This window comes from Leptopilina heterotoma, unplaced genomic scaffold, assembly GCF_015476425.1.
Source record: "Leptopilina heterotoma isolate Lh14 unplaced genomic scaffold, ASM1547642v1 Lhet_247, whole genome shotgun sequence".
In the NCBI taxonomy this organism is placed as follows: Eukaryota; Metazoa; Arthropoda; class Insecta; order Hymenoptera; family Figitidae; genus Leptopilina; species Leptopilina heterotoma.
Genome location: NW_025110963.1, coordinates 245,924 through 261,357, shown reverse-complemented (window position 1 = coordinate 261,357; position 15,434 = coordinate 245,924). Strand labels below are relative to the sequence as shown.

The following is a 15,434-nucleotide window of genomic DNA, read 5'->3' as shown; positions in this document are numbered from 1 at the left end:
GATGCGGCTATTGCAGTCTCAAGGTTTTGAGTCTCAAATTTTGGGTGTTCAGCGACACCGACATAGGAACGTAGATTTTCCAAATTGAGATCGTAGCACATCAAAACTAGAGTTCCTCCACTTTCCGACGATGGGGATTGCACGGTACTCAACATTTTTTCAGTGTATCTGATTTTCCCCAGTAGGCTTCCTCATTATCAAGTCGTTTCCTTGTTTTTGCTTCGCAATTTTCGGAAGAACCCTTCTTCCATATTCCCACAGAACGGCACCTGAAAGAGACTATGAAAGGGTCGCTGACCATGTGACGTACGCTGACAATTAATCATGCGTAAAATCATTTAAATTCTAATTTCACGAAAACCACATCTCCTCAAACGCTGATACGAAAGAAAGGTACAAGAGACTTGACAAGAAACGAGACAGGCCCATAAGAAGAAAGACAGACCAACGACTCTATATTCTAAAAATGCTTTTCCTACACATGACAAATTAGGCAGAGTAAGTAACGAAACACTTCGTAACAAATCCAGAGAAACCTGACTTAAGACCAATGAGATCAATCACTCCAGCCAATGTTGTTTCCGTAGAACAACTTTCAACTAATTTTAGAATAAAAGATGTGAGGCTAATAGGAGTGAGATTCTTATGTGAGGTAAATCCGTTCTTGCAAGTTTTGTCTATGAACAGAACCTTCATTCCCCTTTATGGTTTTAGGACAGAAAGGGGTACTGTTTATGCCACACCCGTTAGAGTGGCTTATGCGACCACGTCTGAGAAAAAGTGAATTATGACCAAAAAATCGATTTTTGGATTTCAGACGAGGTCGCATATAGTAAGTATACCTAAACGGTGACTGACCTAAGTTCGAGTCTGCACTAAACAATTGTATATAGGTTTAATATTTTCTATTTCTTCGTGAAACTGTTTATAATTGTTCTGCACAGACGCAAATTTAGGTAAATCCTGGTTTAGGTATCATCATAACTTTCCTTACGTTAAGGTGTGCTCTGATCCTAGAACCACAAATCTTCTTTGTGAAGCTGTAATAAATCATGTTTTTTATAAAAATTGAAAACGAATGAGAGCAAAATTGCATTAGAATTTAAGTATTTAAAATTAAATGTTAATTTAATAATTTCTGTTTAATTACTTATTCTAGAAAAAATTATAGAAGTAAATTAAGATATATAAATTATGAAAGCATTTAGCGAATGTCTCATAGAATGCTTAATATGTCAAACAGATATTCTTGTCGAGTGGAGAACTCTAATTATTGCCTGACAATAGAAAGACAGCTGCCAATATTCAAAGACAGAGTGTCAGTTATTACTAATTCATTACCACTCGTGTATTCTGTCATGGGTAACAAATATGACAGTAATGATTTAAGTCTCTTTAGTAATTGCAATAGAGATAAGCACTAATATTCAGTTTTTTCTAAATTTAATAAAAAATTATTTTTATTACATCTTTATCTATAATACATTGCATTATAACTAAATTAAAAATTCCACTAATGTAGAATATATTTTCGAAATGATAGTAACTTTTATTATATAAGAAAACTAAGAGAGGAGAATAATTTTTTATCGTTGTTTTCCAATCGTAATATTTCCGGAATGTAGTTTCTATAATATAACTTGGAATGTTGGACATGATCTAAATTTGTATTAAATAAAACAGGCAGAGTCTCCAACCAAGTATTTATAGCATTACGAAAAATTCGACGTGACTTTTCTAGTGACTATAAGTAACTATATGATTTCAGATCGGGCGACAACAAAAACGTGCTCCTATATGCTCGGCAAACTATTAATAGAGCTATAATATTTCCTATTAGCTACTAAATCTCCTGTTACATTTTTTATATTACATACACTCAGTAATAGGAGATAAATATCTTTTCTATCTTTCAATAATTTATTTGTGCTCTTATATTTTAATCTATTTAACATAGATTTATTATGATATTGGGTTAGATATTGGGTTTAGTAGCATTTGGTAAAATTTCCTTATATGTTACAATGGCCAACAAAATTTTATTTTCAATAATAATGTTACAACCGATTTTTGCCATAGAATCCGAATCTGGTCTTGATAATATTTAATTAGCTCTATGAGAAATTTCATTTCAAATGTGCCAAAGAATGCAATTTTAGTATTTTTTGAACGTTTTTAGAAAAATAAAACAACAGAATAAACATGTCTGCGTTAAACGAAATGGAACCTTGAACATTAACCTCTAAGATGGAAAAATAAAAAACTAGATATTGATTTTAATGCAACACATTATATACTGCTTAAATATATAGATTTATTTATTTTTAGCAAAAAGTAATGTTTCAAATCTATAAAAAAGTATTTTGCTCTAAAAAATGAAAACAAAATTTTTTTTAGAAACAACATTCTATTTTTAAGTTCATACCTATTTATTATTGCATTCTGTTAATGATGACTTGTCTCAATCATCAAACTTTCGAGAACCCTTCATCCTAAAGTTATTTTCATTTCTTATTTTTCATTATTTCACATACATTCTCAATTAGCTTCCCAGTTAAAAATGGATATGTCTCTGCAGTAACGTAATGAAGACTCCTTATTTTATGGTTATCGAGAAAAGGACCGAAATATCTCACCATCAACAGCTTTTCACAACGACGTATGTTAAAGTAAATAGAAGAAGTATTTCTTTTTCTATTAACATGTCCCTCCGTCTTGCAATTTTTTCACTTTACTAATACCTAATATTCTTAAGAAAAACTTTATTTATTTCTCTTTCCAAAGAAGCTAAAAATATACCTGAATCGACAGTATATGTTTGCACTTCTAAGTAATATTTTCACATTTGTTTTTAAAATTAATAATTTTGCAGACAAGATATTTGCATTCTTTTATGCATGTAAAATTACATTTGTGTTCCATGTATACAATTGTTGAATTTCTTTTTCGTTTATATGCACTACGCCCGTTTTGGCGTTTCCTTGTGAAAATGAGATCCCATGATGGTTTAGTAAAACTAAATAAGTAAACAAAATAATTTTTTAATATTATATTTTTTATAAGAACCTCGCAGGATTTACATTTGTTTTGACTCCCCTTCGATTTTTCTTTAACCCTTTCCGTGCCTCCGGGACATATATGACCCACTTAGAAAATTTTATGTAATTCTTATAAAAGTCAAACAATTAATTTCCGGTAAATTGCTTTTTATTCTGAATGGATGCTGCTACAATTAAAATAATAATATATTACAATAAGTAGTAATATTTATTTTAAACAATACCTTAAAACTTGTTAATCGGGGGTTTTCAGGGTTGTCATTTTGAATTTCGTAATCAGTGACCCTGAAAACCCCCGAGTAACAAATTTTATGCAAATTTGAGCAATTTTCAAAAAATGTGCGCCATATTGGATCCGCCATTTTAAATTTTGAAAATTTTGAAATTCTGACCTTAGATTCGTAATCAGCGATCCCAAAAACCCCCGAGAAATAAGTTTCAATAAAATTTACTGTCTGGGTTAACTTTGGGATTTCGAAGTTCTTGTTCAGAATATCAAGAACGGCTATATCTTAATGTTACAGAAAAATCGACTGAGAGCAAAAACGAATGAAAATCCTATGGGGTCCCTTATTTTTAGATAAAAATAAATAACTAAATATCCTTTCGTTCATGTTGCATAATATTCTTGTATCCATTTTATAAACACAGGGGTCAAAAACATGATATTTAAAATTTTGAATTCTTAAAATGCAATATCATCTTGGTTTAAAATCTTAAAAACATCACAAATGTTTTTAATAAAACTATGGAAAAATAATATATGTGAACCTTATCAATATAAAAACTATAAAACATCTCAAAATGTTTTTAAAAATTTATTTTATGTTTCATAATGTTTTGTATCTTTAGATTGTAGAGTAATAGAGCAATGCCATGGTAAGGGATCATGGAAATCTCCATCTATTGGGGGATTAAGATGAAACTGTAGGAATTTGTTTTTTTTAAATGTAACAAAAAAAATCCTAATAAACGTGGGAGACATTCGACTTTAAAATTCTTCAGCTTGCCATATTAAAAAAAGTCTATATTTTTATCGGTAAAAGATATTAAGGGGTAATACTACCTTGTAGGCAGTAAAAATAGGGTCATTTTTCTGATTTTTTTTGTAATAAAAACTACAAAATTTATTAATGTTTGGATATTTATATATAAAAATAAATATCTTAAAGTATGTAAAAATATATTAAAACCTTTTTTTAAAAATAAAATTGGCGGCTCATTGGCATTCGGAATAGAAAGAAATTTACCGAAAATTAATTGGTTAACTTTTATAAGAATAACATGCAGAACCCTCGGAGAAAAGGAGTTTCAATTAGTCAGCTACTGTGCCGTCATTTTATATTTTTACATACTTTAAGATATGTATTTTTATATGTAAAAACCGAAACATTAATAAATTCTATAGGGATGAGTGGGGCAAAGGCGCTAGGTTTACATTTATCGATGTATATTTTTTAAATAAAGCAATTAATTTATGCGGCCTTTGTTTTTCATTATTCTAAAACTAATCAACAAGAAATTTTAATAGTTGTTGTTTAGTATATTATAATTATAAATACATTATTTCATGAAATTTAAAAACAATGCAAAAAATGTCTTTGCCCCACACGCTGGGGCAGCGACGTTTTCGCTTATATTTCTAAAAGAAAGCATTTATAAGCCTTAAAAAAATTAACAAGTGATATTTATTAGTATAATATTTACGAAACATAAGGTTAATAACATATTATTAAAAGAATTAAACTATTTAAATAAAAAATAAAAACTTTTAGTGATTTTAACCTAATATTGTGAATTAATACATAGAAAATTCGAATATTCAATTGTTTTTAACCAAATTATGTTCAATATTGTCTTTGCCCCACGTAACAAACTTTTTTTTTACTTTAAATTTAAAATATTTAGATACAAAATTAAACTAAAACACCACGCCAGTTGTGTAGAGAAATATTTAATTTATTTACATGTTACGTTTTTAAAAATTAAATACTTAAACTTATGTTTTAAAAAATAAAAGTTTGTTTAGTAAAATTATCATTTTATTTTTGCAAAACAATTTTTTTGTTATATTTCTTAAAATATTTGATATTTTTAGGTTTTTTTTTAATCAATTGGTCTGATTGCATTGCAACTTAATTTTTAATACCAATTGGAATTGACAGAAAATAAAGGAGATATTTTAAAAAACGTCTTTGCCCCGCATAGCGCCTTTTCCCCACTCTCCCCTACCTTTTTTACAAAAAAATAAAAAAATGACCCTACTTTTACTGCATACATTTATTATCCATTAAGATGAATTTTTTAAAATTTTTATAAAAATTAATCATTTTTTCACACATATAAGCGTAATAAATTTTTCGACTGTTATTTATTTTAGTTAGAAATTATAAATCTTTTGTTTATCCATTATTGTAAATGGTTCCTTTTAATCCTTGCTCTTGCAGTAGTAAAAGTCACTTTCGTTCAGACAAATATTTAAAATTTCTCGTTACTTAGGATAGTTTTTACCGCTCTCTAATGCTGTCATAAGTCAGTTTATTTAGTCCTTGTGTCAATATAGTGGAAACACTATATTAGTCTTTAAAGTTTATATTGACTGTTAGTGCCGTGTTGGTGTTTATAACTCTGTCACGATACAGACATGTCTATTTACATTTGCAATTAAAGGTAAATATTTTTTGTTCTACTAATTCCATTTACCTGGAACAAAAAGTATTATACTTTGCACCATATAGGGATGTCAAAGTTGATGTGATTTTTTCATTCAAGATTTGTGTAAACGCATCGACTTTGACGTCTTCTTAAATGTGTCTAGTAGTTAAAATTGTAGTTCACCTATAATCTCGCCCTCGCCACATCACCTATTTTATGCCCTTAGTACGAAAATTATTGTTTCTTAATAAATGTACTACTTTGTAATACTTAAAACGGAATAACAAATAGTAATTATTTTTCTTCCTGTTTTAAAATGTTATGTCTGTTATTTATTTTTGAGTATATAACTATGTATTAGTTTCCCAGTTTTAGTTATGTGGATTTGTTATTTATTTCTCGATTGTAAAACTTAATTTTCTGTTACAGTGAAGATGTTGACATAGACATTCAAGATAATGGAGATGGAACTGTCGATATTTACTATACAGTAGCGGATGCCGGTGAATATACCTTGAGCATCAAATTCGGTGGTCAACCTATTCCGGAAGGCTTCTACACTTTCACGGTAAGAAAAGTAATTTTTTAAATAGAAAAGTGTCTTGACATAAAAAATAAATCCAAAAATGACTCTTTTAATAGGTTAACAAAAAAATAACGTCTTTCAAAAATAGGATTACAATTTAATGTATGAACTCAAGTCAAAAAACTGCTACTTCTTTACTTTATAACGCTAATTTATTATAACATTTAACCCCTTGGCTGTCGACAAGATGTTCTGCAGTTTTCGAAAAGCCAGGGCTTCTCGAAGAGCCTGGCAAAAAATTGAAAAATAATACAATTAGAACTGAGCTTTTTATAAATATATAGAACATCATAACATTATTTTAATAGATGCCAATAAATGGTTGACTAAAAGTGTATTCTTAAGTAACTTAAGCGAAGTATGTTCCTTAATGATAATGACTGGACAGTTTTTGAATCCAAATTCATATTTCGATTGTGCCAAGAGTTTTTGGCTAGAGACTTTAAAAAATCTGAAATTCATTTAATTGCACTTTGTTATGTTTTATCGTTAGTAGAGAACCAGCTTTCCTGAAGTCATGTATGGTTAATATTTCAAGAAACTGACTAACCTGTCTCTAAGACGAAATTCTTATTACGATTGTGACCAAATCCTCTGGTCAGTGACTTGACAGAATTTCTAAAAGTACACTTGTCTAGTTATACTGTTCAGTCATTTTTCGGTGATTAGACAAATTATCTTGTCTGGTAAAATTTGATACCAACATTACAGTTACTGAAAAAACCAGTATTACTGGGCAGATTTCTATCCAGGTATGTAATGTAGTAAATGGATGAATTCTTATACAGAATAAATCTGTGTTTATCGATAATTATGCTAACACGAAAGCTTCCATAGAAAGATTTACAAATATATTTTCTTTCTTTGCAAAAGGTAGCCTTGTGTCTTTTTCTGTCTTAAAAAATTAATTATATTACTTCAGTACTGCCGTACGAAGCGAAGTAAAAAAGTCTATAACTTTCATTCGTTTTAGGCTGATTTTCAGAGGTCATAGCGTACCCAGTAAAAAGAAGTATTCAGTACAACACTTTTTGTTTGCCCGATTACTTTTCTCTTTTTGATATTAAAAATAGATTTCATGGGTAAATTTATATCATGGGTATTTTAGAACCTGAAATAAAATTCTTTGCAGAAATTCAATTATGTTCAAAAATTTTTTTAAATTCTCTTAAAAATTTGAATTATCTTTATAAATAATAAAATTCTTCTCCGAAACTTAATTATTTTCAAAAATTGTAACAAAATTCTTGTAAAATTCAATTATTTAGAGAAATAACAAACAAATTGTATTTAATAAATTGAGGCCTTGGATCGAATAACTCGCCCGACGCTCGAAGGCACGCGCTAATACCAGTCGGGTAGCAGTGAGTGGCCCAGAGGCGCTCACTGCTCACTGACTGGCAGTTGTGCGTTCCTCCGAGCGTCGGGCGAGTTATTGGATCCAAGGCCACAATTAAAGAAATTTTTCGAAAGAATTCAATTATTTTCTAAAAATTTTAATAAAATTCAAGAATTAAATGTTTAATTTCAATTATTAAGAAACACGATTATTGTAAAAAACTTGAAATAAATTGTTTATATAAAATTCAATTAGTTTGAAAATTTTCAATTAAAATTATTAAAGAAACTCCAATATTTTAAAAAAATTGAAAGAAATTCTTCAAAAGAAATTAATTAGCATTATCAAAAATTTTAATAAAATTATTCCGAAAAATTCAATTCTTTTCATAAATAATATAATTCTTCTAAAAAATTCAATTATTACCAAATTGTTTAATAAAATTCTTCGCAAGAATTCATTGATTTACCAATTTTTTCGCAATAATTCAATTATTTTCATAAATAATACACAATTTTTACAGAGATTCAATTATTTTCGTAAATAATAAATTTTTTTTTAGGAATTCAATTATTTTCATAAATAATAAAATTTTCAGAGGAATTTAATTATTTTCAAAGACAATTTTTTCATCAAATTTTTCAAAAAAAATTAATTATTTCAAATGATTTTTATAAAATTCTTCATTAGAATTCAATCATTTAAAAAAAATTAATAAAGTTCTTCTTAAGAATTAAATTATTTATTATTGAAAATTTTAATAAAATTTGTTGCAAAAAAAATTAAATTTCAATTATTTTCAAAAAATTTCCTCAATTCAATGATTTTTAATATCTATTTTAATAAAATTTTCCAAAAGAATTCAATTATTTAAAAAAATTCAATAAAATTCTATGCAAACATTTAATTATTTTCATAAAATAATAAAAATTTCACAGAAATTCAATTATTTATAAATTTTTTATCAATTTCTTCGCAATAATTCCATTAATTTCATAAATAATAAACATATTTTTTAGGAATTCAATTATTTAAAAATTTGTTGATAAAATTCTTTATGAGAATTCAATTATTTAAAGAAACAATCAATTATTTAATAAGTTATTAGTTTTTGTATTTAAATAATTGAATTCTCGTAGTATTTTCTAATAAAAATTGATTTAAAAATGAATTTCAGTCAAAATTTTAAATAATAATAATTGAATATTAAAAGCATTATAGCATGAATTTAAAAAAATAATTGAATTCTGAAAAGGTTTCAAATTAAAATCTTTAAAAATTTAAATTTTTTATACTTTTAACTAACAATTCTGTAAAATTAATTTTTTTCAAAATGTTTTTGTTTTCAATTTTTTGAAGTTGTTATTTTCTAATATATATTGGATAAGGGGCCCCAAGGTGGCCACCCATCTTTTGATCGACTGTAATTCCTAAACCGTATTATATAACATAATTAATAATATATGCCCTGAAACTGTATCTCCTTAGCTAACTTTTAGCAAAAAATTTTTTTATTTTACTAAGGAAAGTAAAATTTAGGGGACTTCGGAAAAAAACAGCTGCAATTTTGCTTTAAAAAAAGTGGGCCTAAGGTGTTCACCATTCAATAATTCACTGAAACCCATCACGTCTCAATTTTGAGAAAAATGGGGTCAAAGTGTCAAAAAATGGCATTTTTGGCACTTTTTGAAGCACTATAAAAAAAGAACGCGACGTGATAAAAAGCTCAAATATGGCTTAAATGAGAGCTCGAACCATCAACTTTAACATCTAAAAGCAAAAAACCATGTAGAAATAACACAAAGAGGGGAACAATTTTTTACCGCTTGCGTGCCAAACAGATATTATTTTAGCGATCATATAGGGCAAATTGGTAAAAAGTTGTTCCCCACAATTTTGAGTTATTTCTACATGGTTTTTTGCTTTTGGATGTTAAAGTTGAGGGTTCGAGCTCTCATTTAAGCGATACTTGAGCTTCTTATCACGTCGCGTTCTGTTTTTATAGTGCTTCAAAAAGTGCCAAAAATGCCGTTTTTTGACACTTTGACCCCGTTTTTCTGAAAATTGAGACGTGATGGGACAATTTCTCTTACAGATTCGTAATCTACGGCTAAAATCCTGTAAGACTCACTTTCATTTATTCTTTTAGCAAAAAAAACCTTAATTTTGTCGACCAGTGTAATTTTTCATTTTAGGTCCGTGAAGTCCGTATTTTTAAATACTTTCATTGGTTTGAGCCCTGTTTTTTTCGAAAAATATTAGAATTATTATATTTATTAAAACTCCATTTTTACGTTCCGAATAACTCACATTTTTAAATTGCGATGTGAACTGTGCCCATGAAACCACTATTTAATCACAGAAAGAGAAAAGTATTCGGGGCGAGCAAAAAGCATCCTAATACGGTGTGATATCAAAATCGTATTAAGAGTTTGCTTACTCTCAATACAAAACGACTGAGCTGAATAATTTTTTCTATACAGGGGTTGGCAAGGAAATGGAATGGTTCCTCAGTTCTTATATTTGGATTCTTTCACTCACTTTATAAAAAATTTCGAAATGTACATGTTTACATTGTCACTTGTTTCTTATTATTTGAACCAATGCTAATATGCACGAATAGCAAAATTCTCAACTGATGTTAAATCTGTTGCATTTTGTTCTGACACCACTTTCGAATGTTAAAGTGACACATTTTTCCTGAATAAAAAAGAAAAAGGAGCTTTTGCTTTCCTGTGAAAGTAAAGAGTATTTTTAAAAAATAAAAGGGGGAACAGTACGAGTGAAAAAAAGGAAAATTTTCATGGGTATCAGCTTTTTTCTAATGGTAAAGTATCATTTTCTTCGTCGACGATCCGGGTAGGTGGGGGAGTGAAGTGTAGCTAACTATAGAGGCAACACGTTTATCGTTGAGGACATTGTCGCGAACCCTCCGACGACACAGTTCACTCCGAAAGCTCATCGGGACCACGTCAACCAATTCCATAAACAAGCATTACCAATAAACAAGTAAGTGGTGTCATCGTCATCTCCTGCTTTATAACGCAATCGTCATCTACTGTGACATCCCTCCTCACAGAGCGCCATCCGCGAAAGACTTCTGCCAAAGTTCGTAACATCAAGAGCCCCTTCACTGGACACCTCCCACCCTTTCTGAATCCTTCTTCTTATTCGCTACTCGACTCCATCTCTTGTCGACTTTTATCAACGAAATCATACCGCGAAGCTGTTTCTGGCACTTTAACCCCTATTTCCGGTTGAGGAGTCTCTTTCCGGTCGCTAGCTCCGAATTTATATTTTGTGTCCCTTTCGGATGGAGTGATGATTGACCTAAGCGATCGTCGTATTAATGCTTTCGAAACCAGGTCTTTTCGGAATCTTTCTTTCTTTTCGCATTTTTAATGAAATTTTTTAATTCTGCTGTCCAAAGTAAAAACTTAGTAACCGTATTTTCCGTAAGGTTGTGATTTGTTTATAACCTAAGTGAACTTCGACCATACGGAAAATACGGTTACTAGGTTTTCACTTTAGACAACAATCTTTTAATTTTGTTAGTGAGTATTTTTATTTTTAATGCGAGTTAACAGTGCTTTGCTTAAATGAACTCGACTATCGAATTAAGATTGAATTTTTTTTCTATAAAGAATCTCTTTAGGTTTTACTTCTACTTCGAGGTTTTCTTCTACCATTTAACGTTAAGCCTGCTGAAAGTAAAATTTTCACCAAAGACCAATATAGTTTTAAATTTATTTATATGCTGGCAATATATTTCCTGTTTTTTAGTTTCGTCTTTTGGAAAAGAAGATTTGTCGAGATAATTGAAATGTGATTTACTTTTAAACAATCTTTAAAAATTTTGCATCAGTTCATTAAATATTAATTTTATACTGTTGACGATTTCGGAACTTTTTAAAATTTTTAAATCGGATAAATATATATCGACCTCCAGGGACAATTATCCTAATTTATGTGTGCAGATGTCATCGTTTCTTGTGAACAAATTTTTTTCTGACGCGGTTACAGCTGAAACGCATTTTTCTTTAAATTCTGACTATTTTTAGATTTAAAATATAAGTTAACGAATTTCAATCTGAAATGAAGTCAATTGAGTATGAAAGGGGTCTCTCCGTATTTAAAAATAAACAAATATTTAAATTAGTGTAATCCGTTTAATCCCAAATCGGGCTTAAAAGAAGACTCGTTTCTTTCAGACGTTTGTATTATTAATATTCATCAACACCTAAAATCAGATACATAAGGATTATCAAAAATTTCCTCTCAAATCTTTTTACAAATTTTTCAAAAATGTTTAATTTCCTTTTTAACAAAAAATATTTTTATGTTTTAAATCTAATTAACAAATTTAACTTTGAACTATTAACTTTAATTTTTTAGATTCCAGACACTGAAAGATACTATTTCTGTTTATTTTTTAAGAATTTCCACTACTTTAAATTCGCTAATACTGGAAATCAAAAAACTATTCTCAAAAATTATAATCAAATTCTTTAAAACGATTCAATTATTTTCGAAAAATATTCGAAATTCAATTATTTTCAATATCTAGTATTTTCATATAAGATTTCGCAAAAGAATTCAATTATTTAAAAAAAAAATAAAACTAATCCAAAATACAATTATTTTCATAAATAATAAAATTTCCACATGAATTCAATTAATTTAGAATAGAAATTCATAAAATTTTTAATTTTTTTAAAATTTTCAAAAAAATCAATTATTTAACAAAATTGTTATACAATTTTAGATAATTCAATTACTTTTACTAAAAATAATATTTTTCATGAAAATTCAATTTTTTTAAAAAAATTTTGATAAAATTCTAAGCAAGAATTCAATTATTTTCATAAACAATAAAACTCATGGAATAATTTTAATTATTTTTAAAACTATTTTAAATTAATTAATCGAAAAATTCAATGATTTCCTCAAATAAAGTTTTCCAGAACAATTCAATTATTTAAATAAAATTTTCATAATATTTATTATATTTCAAAAAAAATGAATTATTTAAAACATCGTTTATAAAATTCTTATGAAGAATTTAATTATTTTCAAAAATAACAAAAATTTTCACAGAAATTCAATTTTTTTCAATCATTTTAAGGGAATTTGAACCATTATGACGTCACAGTTTAAAAACAAATGCTTTCAACAAATTGTGACGTCATAATGATTCAAAAGCCCTTAACAAAAATTTTCGCAACAGGAATTGCTCAAAAAATGAAATTATTCTTTAAAATTATTTTAAATACAATTTTAATTAAATTTTTTTGAAATAATTCAATTATTCTTTTTGATTTTAATAAAATTCTTCTCAAGAATTCAATTATTTACATAAATAATTCTTCGAAAGAATTCAAGTATAACAATAAAAAACAAAATTATTCCCGAAAATTCAATTATTTTGAGGCATTTTAATAAAATTCTTTGTAAAATTCAATTATTTCCATGAATAACATTATTCTTTACAAGAATTCAATTATTTTTAAAAGTAATAAATTTCTTCTTGGAAATTCAATTATTTTAAAAAATTCTAGTAAAATTGTACGCAAGAATTGAATTATTTTCATAAATAATAAAATTCTTTTTAGGAATTCAATTATTTTTAAAAAAATTTAATAAAATACCACACAGACATTCAATTATTGGCAAAAATTTGAATAGAATTCTTTGTAAAATTTAATTATTTTTAAAAACTTTTCGCAATATTCAATGAATTTCGACATCTACTATTTTCATAAAATTTCGAAACAGAATTCAATTATTTAACAAATTTTTGTAAAAATCTTCGTAAGAATTCAATTTTTTTTATGAATAATAAAAATTTCTTTAGAATTCAATTTTTTAAATTAGAATTTGCATAAAATTAGTCGAAAGATATGAATTATTTAAAATTTTTTATTAAATTCTTGGCAAGAATTGAATTATTATATAAATATTTAAAATCTTTCAGCAATAATAAAATTCGTTACAGGCATTCAATTTATTAGCAGTATAAAAGGAAGTAAATATCTTTGATGAAAATTATGAAAAAGTCAGGAAAATAAAAAATATGCAATGGAATTTTGATCAGTTTTGTGAAGTGTCTAAAACGAGTTTTTTTTATCTTCAAGTTTAATTTTTCGATAGCTATTTTTTTACTACTTTTTTAGTTTAAAAGCTACTTTTTGCTACTTTTTAAAAATTAATTATCGAGTGCGAAGTCTGAAATTTAAATGAACTCCTGCCAAAATTATTCCTGATATTAAAAAATCAATTGATCCGATATAAAGTATACGTATACTTTTTATTTAAATTTATAAAATTAATAATTACTTTTACTTTTAGAAAAATTCGAATTTTTTTAAAAATATTTTTATTATTATATATATTTTTGACTTACATTTTTTTTCTCGTACAAACATTGTCCATTTTCAAGAAGAACGTAAAATGTTTTTGAAATGAACATAATATTTGTTTAGTATTTATTCATCTGTTTTATATTATATTATTGAACAAGGTAAAATTTGGAACTATCATTTTCATTGAATTCTGATTTCGAAAAATATGATATAAAGTTTATCTCCAAGCACATTAACTTTGTATAGATAGAAATATTGAATGAAAAATATGATGAATATCAGTATAAATTATATTTTATAGTCGTTAGCCCGGTGCAGTTGCTCGAATTATAATTAGAAATGAAAGATAGCTTGTCAGATTGAATCTTGGGATTATACTGGCAAGTGGAAGTTGTTCACTTCCGTCCGACATTTAAGTAGTGAAGATTGTAATAAGGTCAGACTCTAGAATTCGTATTATTTCCTTCTTTGGACATAATTTGTGTTTCCAATTATTTTATTATGAAAATTATTTAAGGCCAGACAAATGATTATGTATTGTATTGTAAATTTTTACTTTTTTTAAATATTTTTAATTTTTGAAAGAATGTTAGAATTAATTTTCAATTCTCATGGTTAAAATACAAAATATAAATTATTATTTAGGAAATTAAAAAATGGAACACTATATTTGAAATTTACAAACTGAAAAAATTTATTTGATTGGAGTAAATTTTTATTTGATAATAGACAAATAATGGGTTATTTGCAACAAATAAATTTTTTCCCAGCGTAAACATTTATCAAGAAACTGATTTCGTTGAAAGTAAAGTAAAACTACATAAGTGTGAAGCTTTTCTAGACTATTTTGAGTGCCAGTCAAGTTTTCCCAAATTTATAATCGAGATCCCTACTGGCGAGTGTGGGTGGACAAAGACAGGTGGCGAATTAATGCCATTGGTTAAATTAAACGTTGTACCTCGATATACATCAGCAACATTATGCCATGCAAATTTTTTTCCATCTGAAAATCATTATCAATTTACGTTATTTCTAATGCTCATACTTTGTAAATAGTTTTTATTTTTTTTAACGACAGTTGTAATTTATTTACATTTGATCAATATCCAAGAAGAAGTAGAGCTTGTTTTTAAGTGCGTGACGCTCCGGGACAAAAAGTGGCTTTAAATGATTTTAGGTTATGCTTTTATTTTTAGAGTGAAAATATGCAAACACATCAACTCTTTGATACAAAAAATTCTATTTAAATCTGTTTAGGTACAAAATATTAAATAACAACTATTCTTTAAATTAATTAAAAAATAACTATATTAGAAAAATAGAACTATCCTTTAACATAATCTAAAATTTGAAGACCTTTTGTCGCGAAATGTTAAAATAACTCAATTAATTTGTGATGTGGTTTGTTTCGCACGTCTTTAAAATTAGAGTCT

At 27.1% G+C, this 15,434-nt stretch overlaps 1 protein-coding gene across 3 annotated transcripts in view; it reads left to right on the top strand.

The window, feature by feature from the left end:
* Positions 1-15,434, top strand: part of LOC122503190 (filamin-A) — a 98,009-nt gene that overhangs the window by 47,638 nt on the left and 34,937 nt on the right. For 2 of the 3 annotated variants that reach the window (XM_043613639.1, XM_043613638.1), the window contains one exon: positions 6,144-6,282. In XM_043613639.1, the coding sequence (XP_043469574.1) occupies positions 6,144-6,282 (139 nt within the window). Of the gene's footprint in view, positions 1-6,143; positions 6,283-10,495; positions 10,649-15,434 lie in introns of those variants that run through there. The other variant, XM_043613641.1, reaches the window with a different exon arrangement.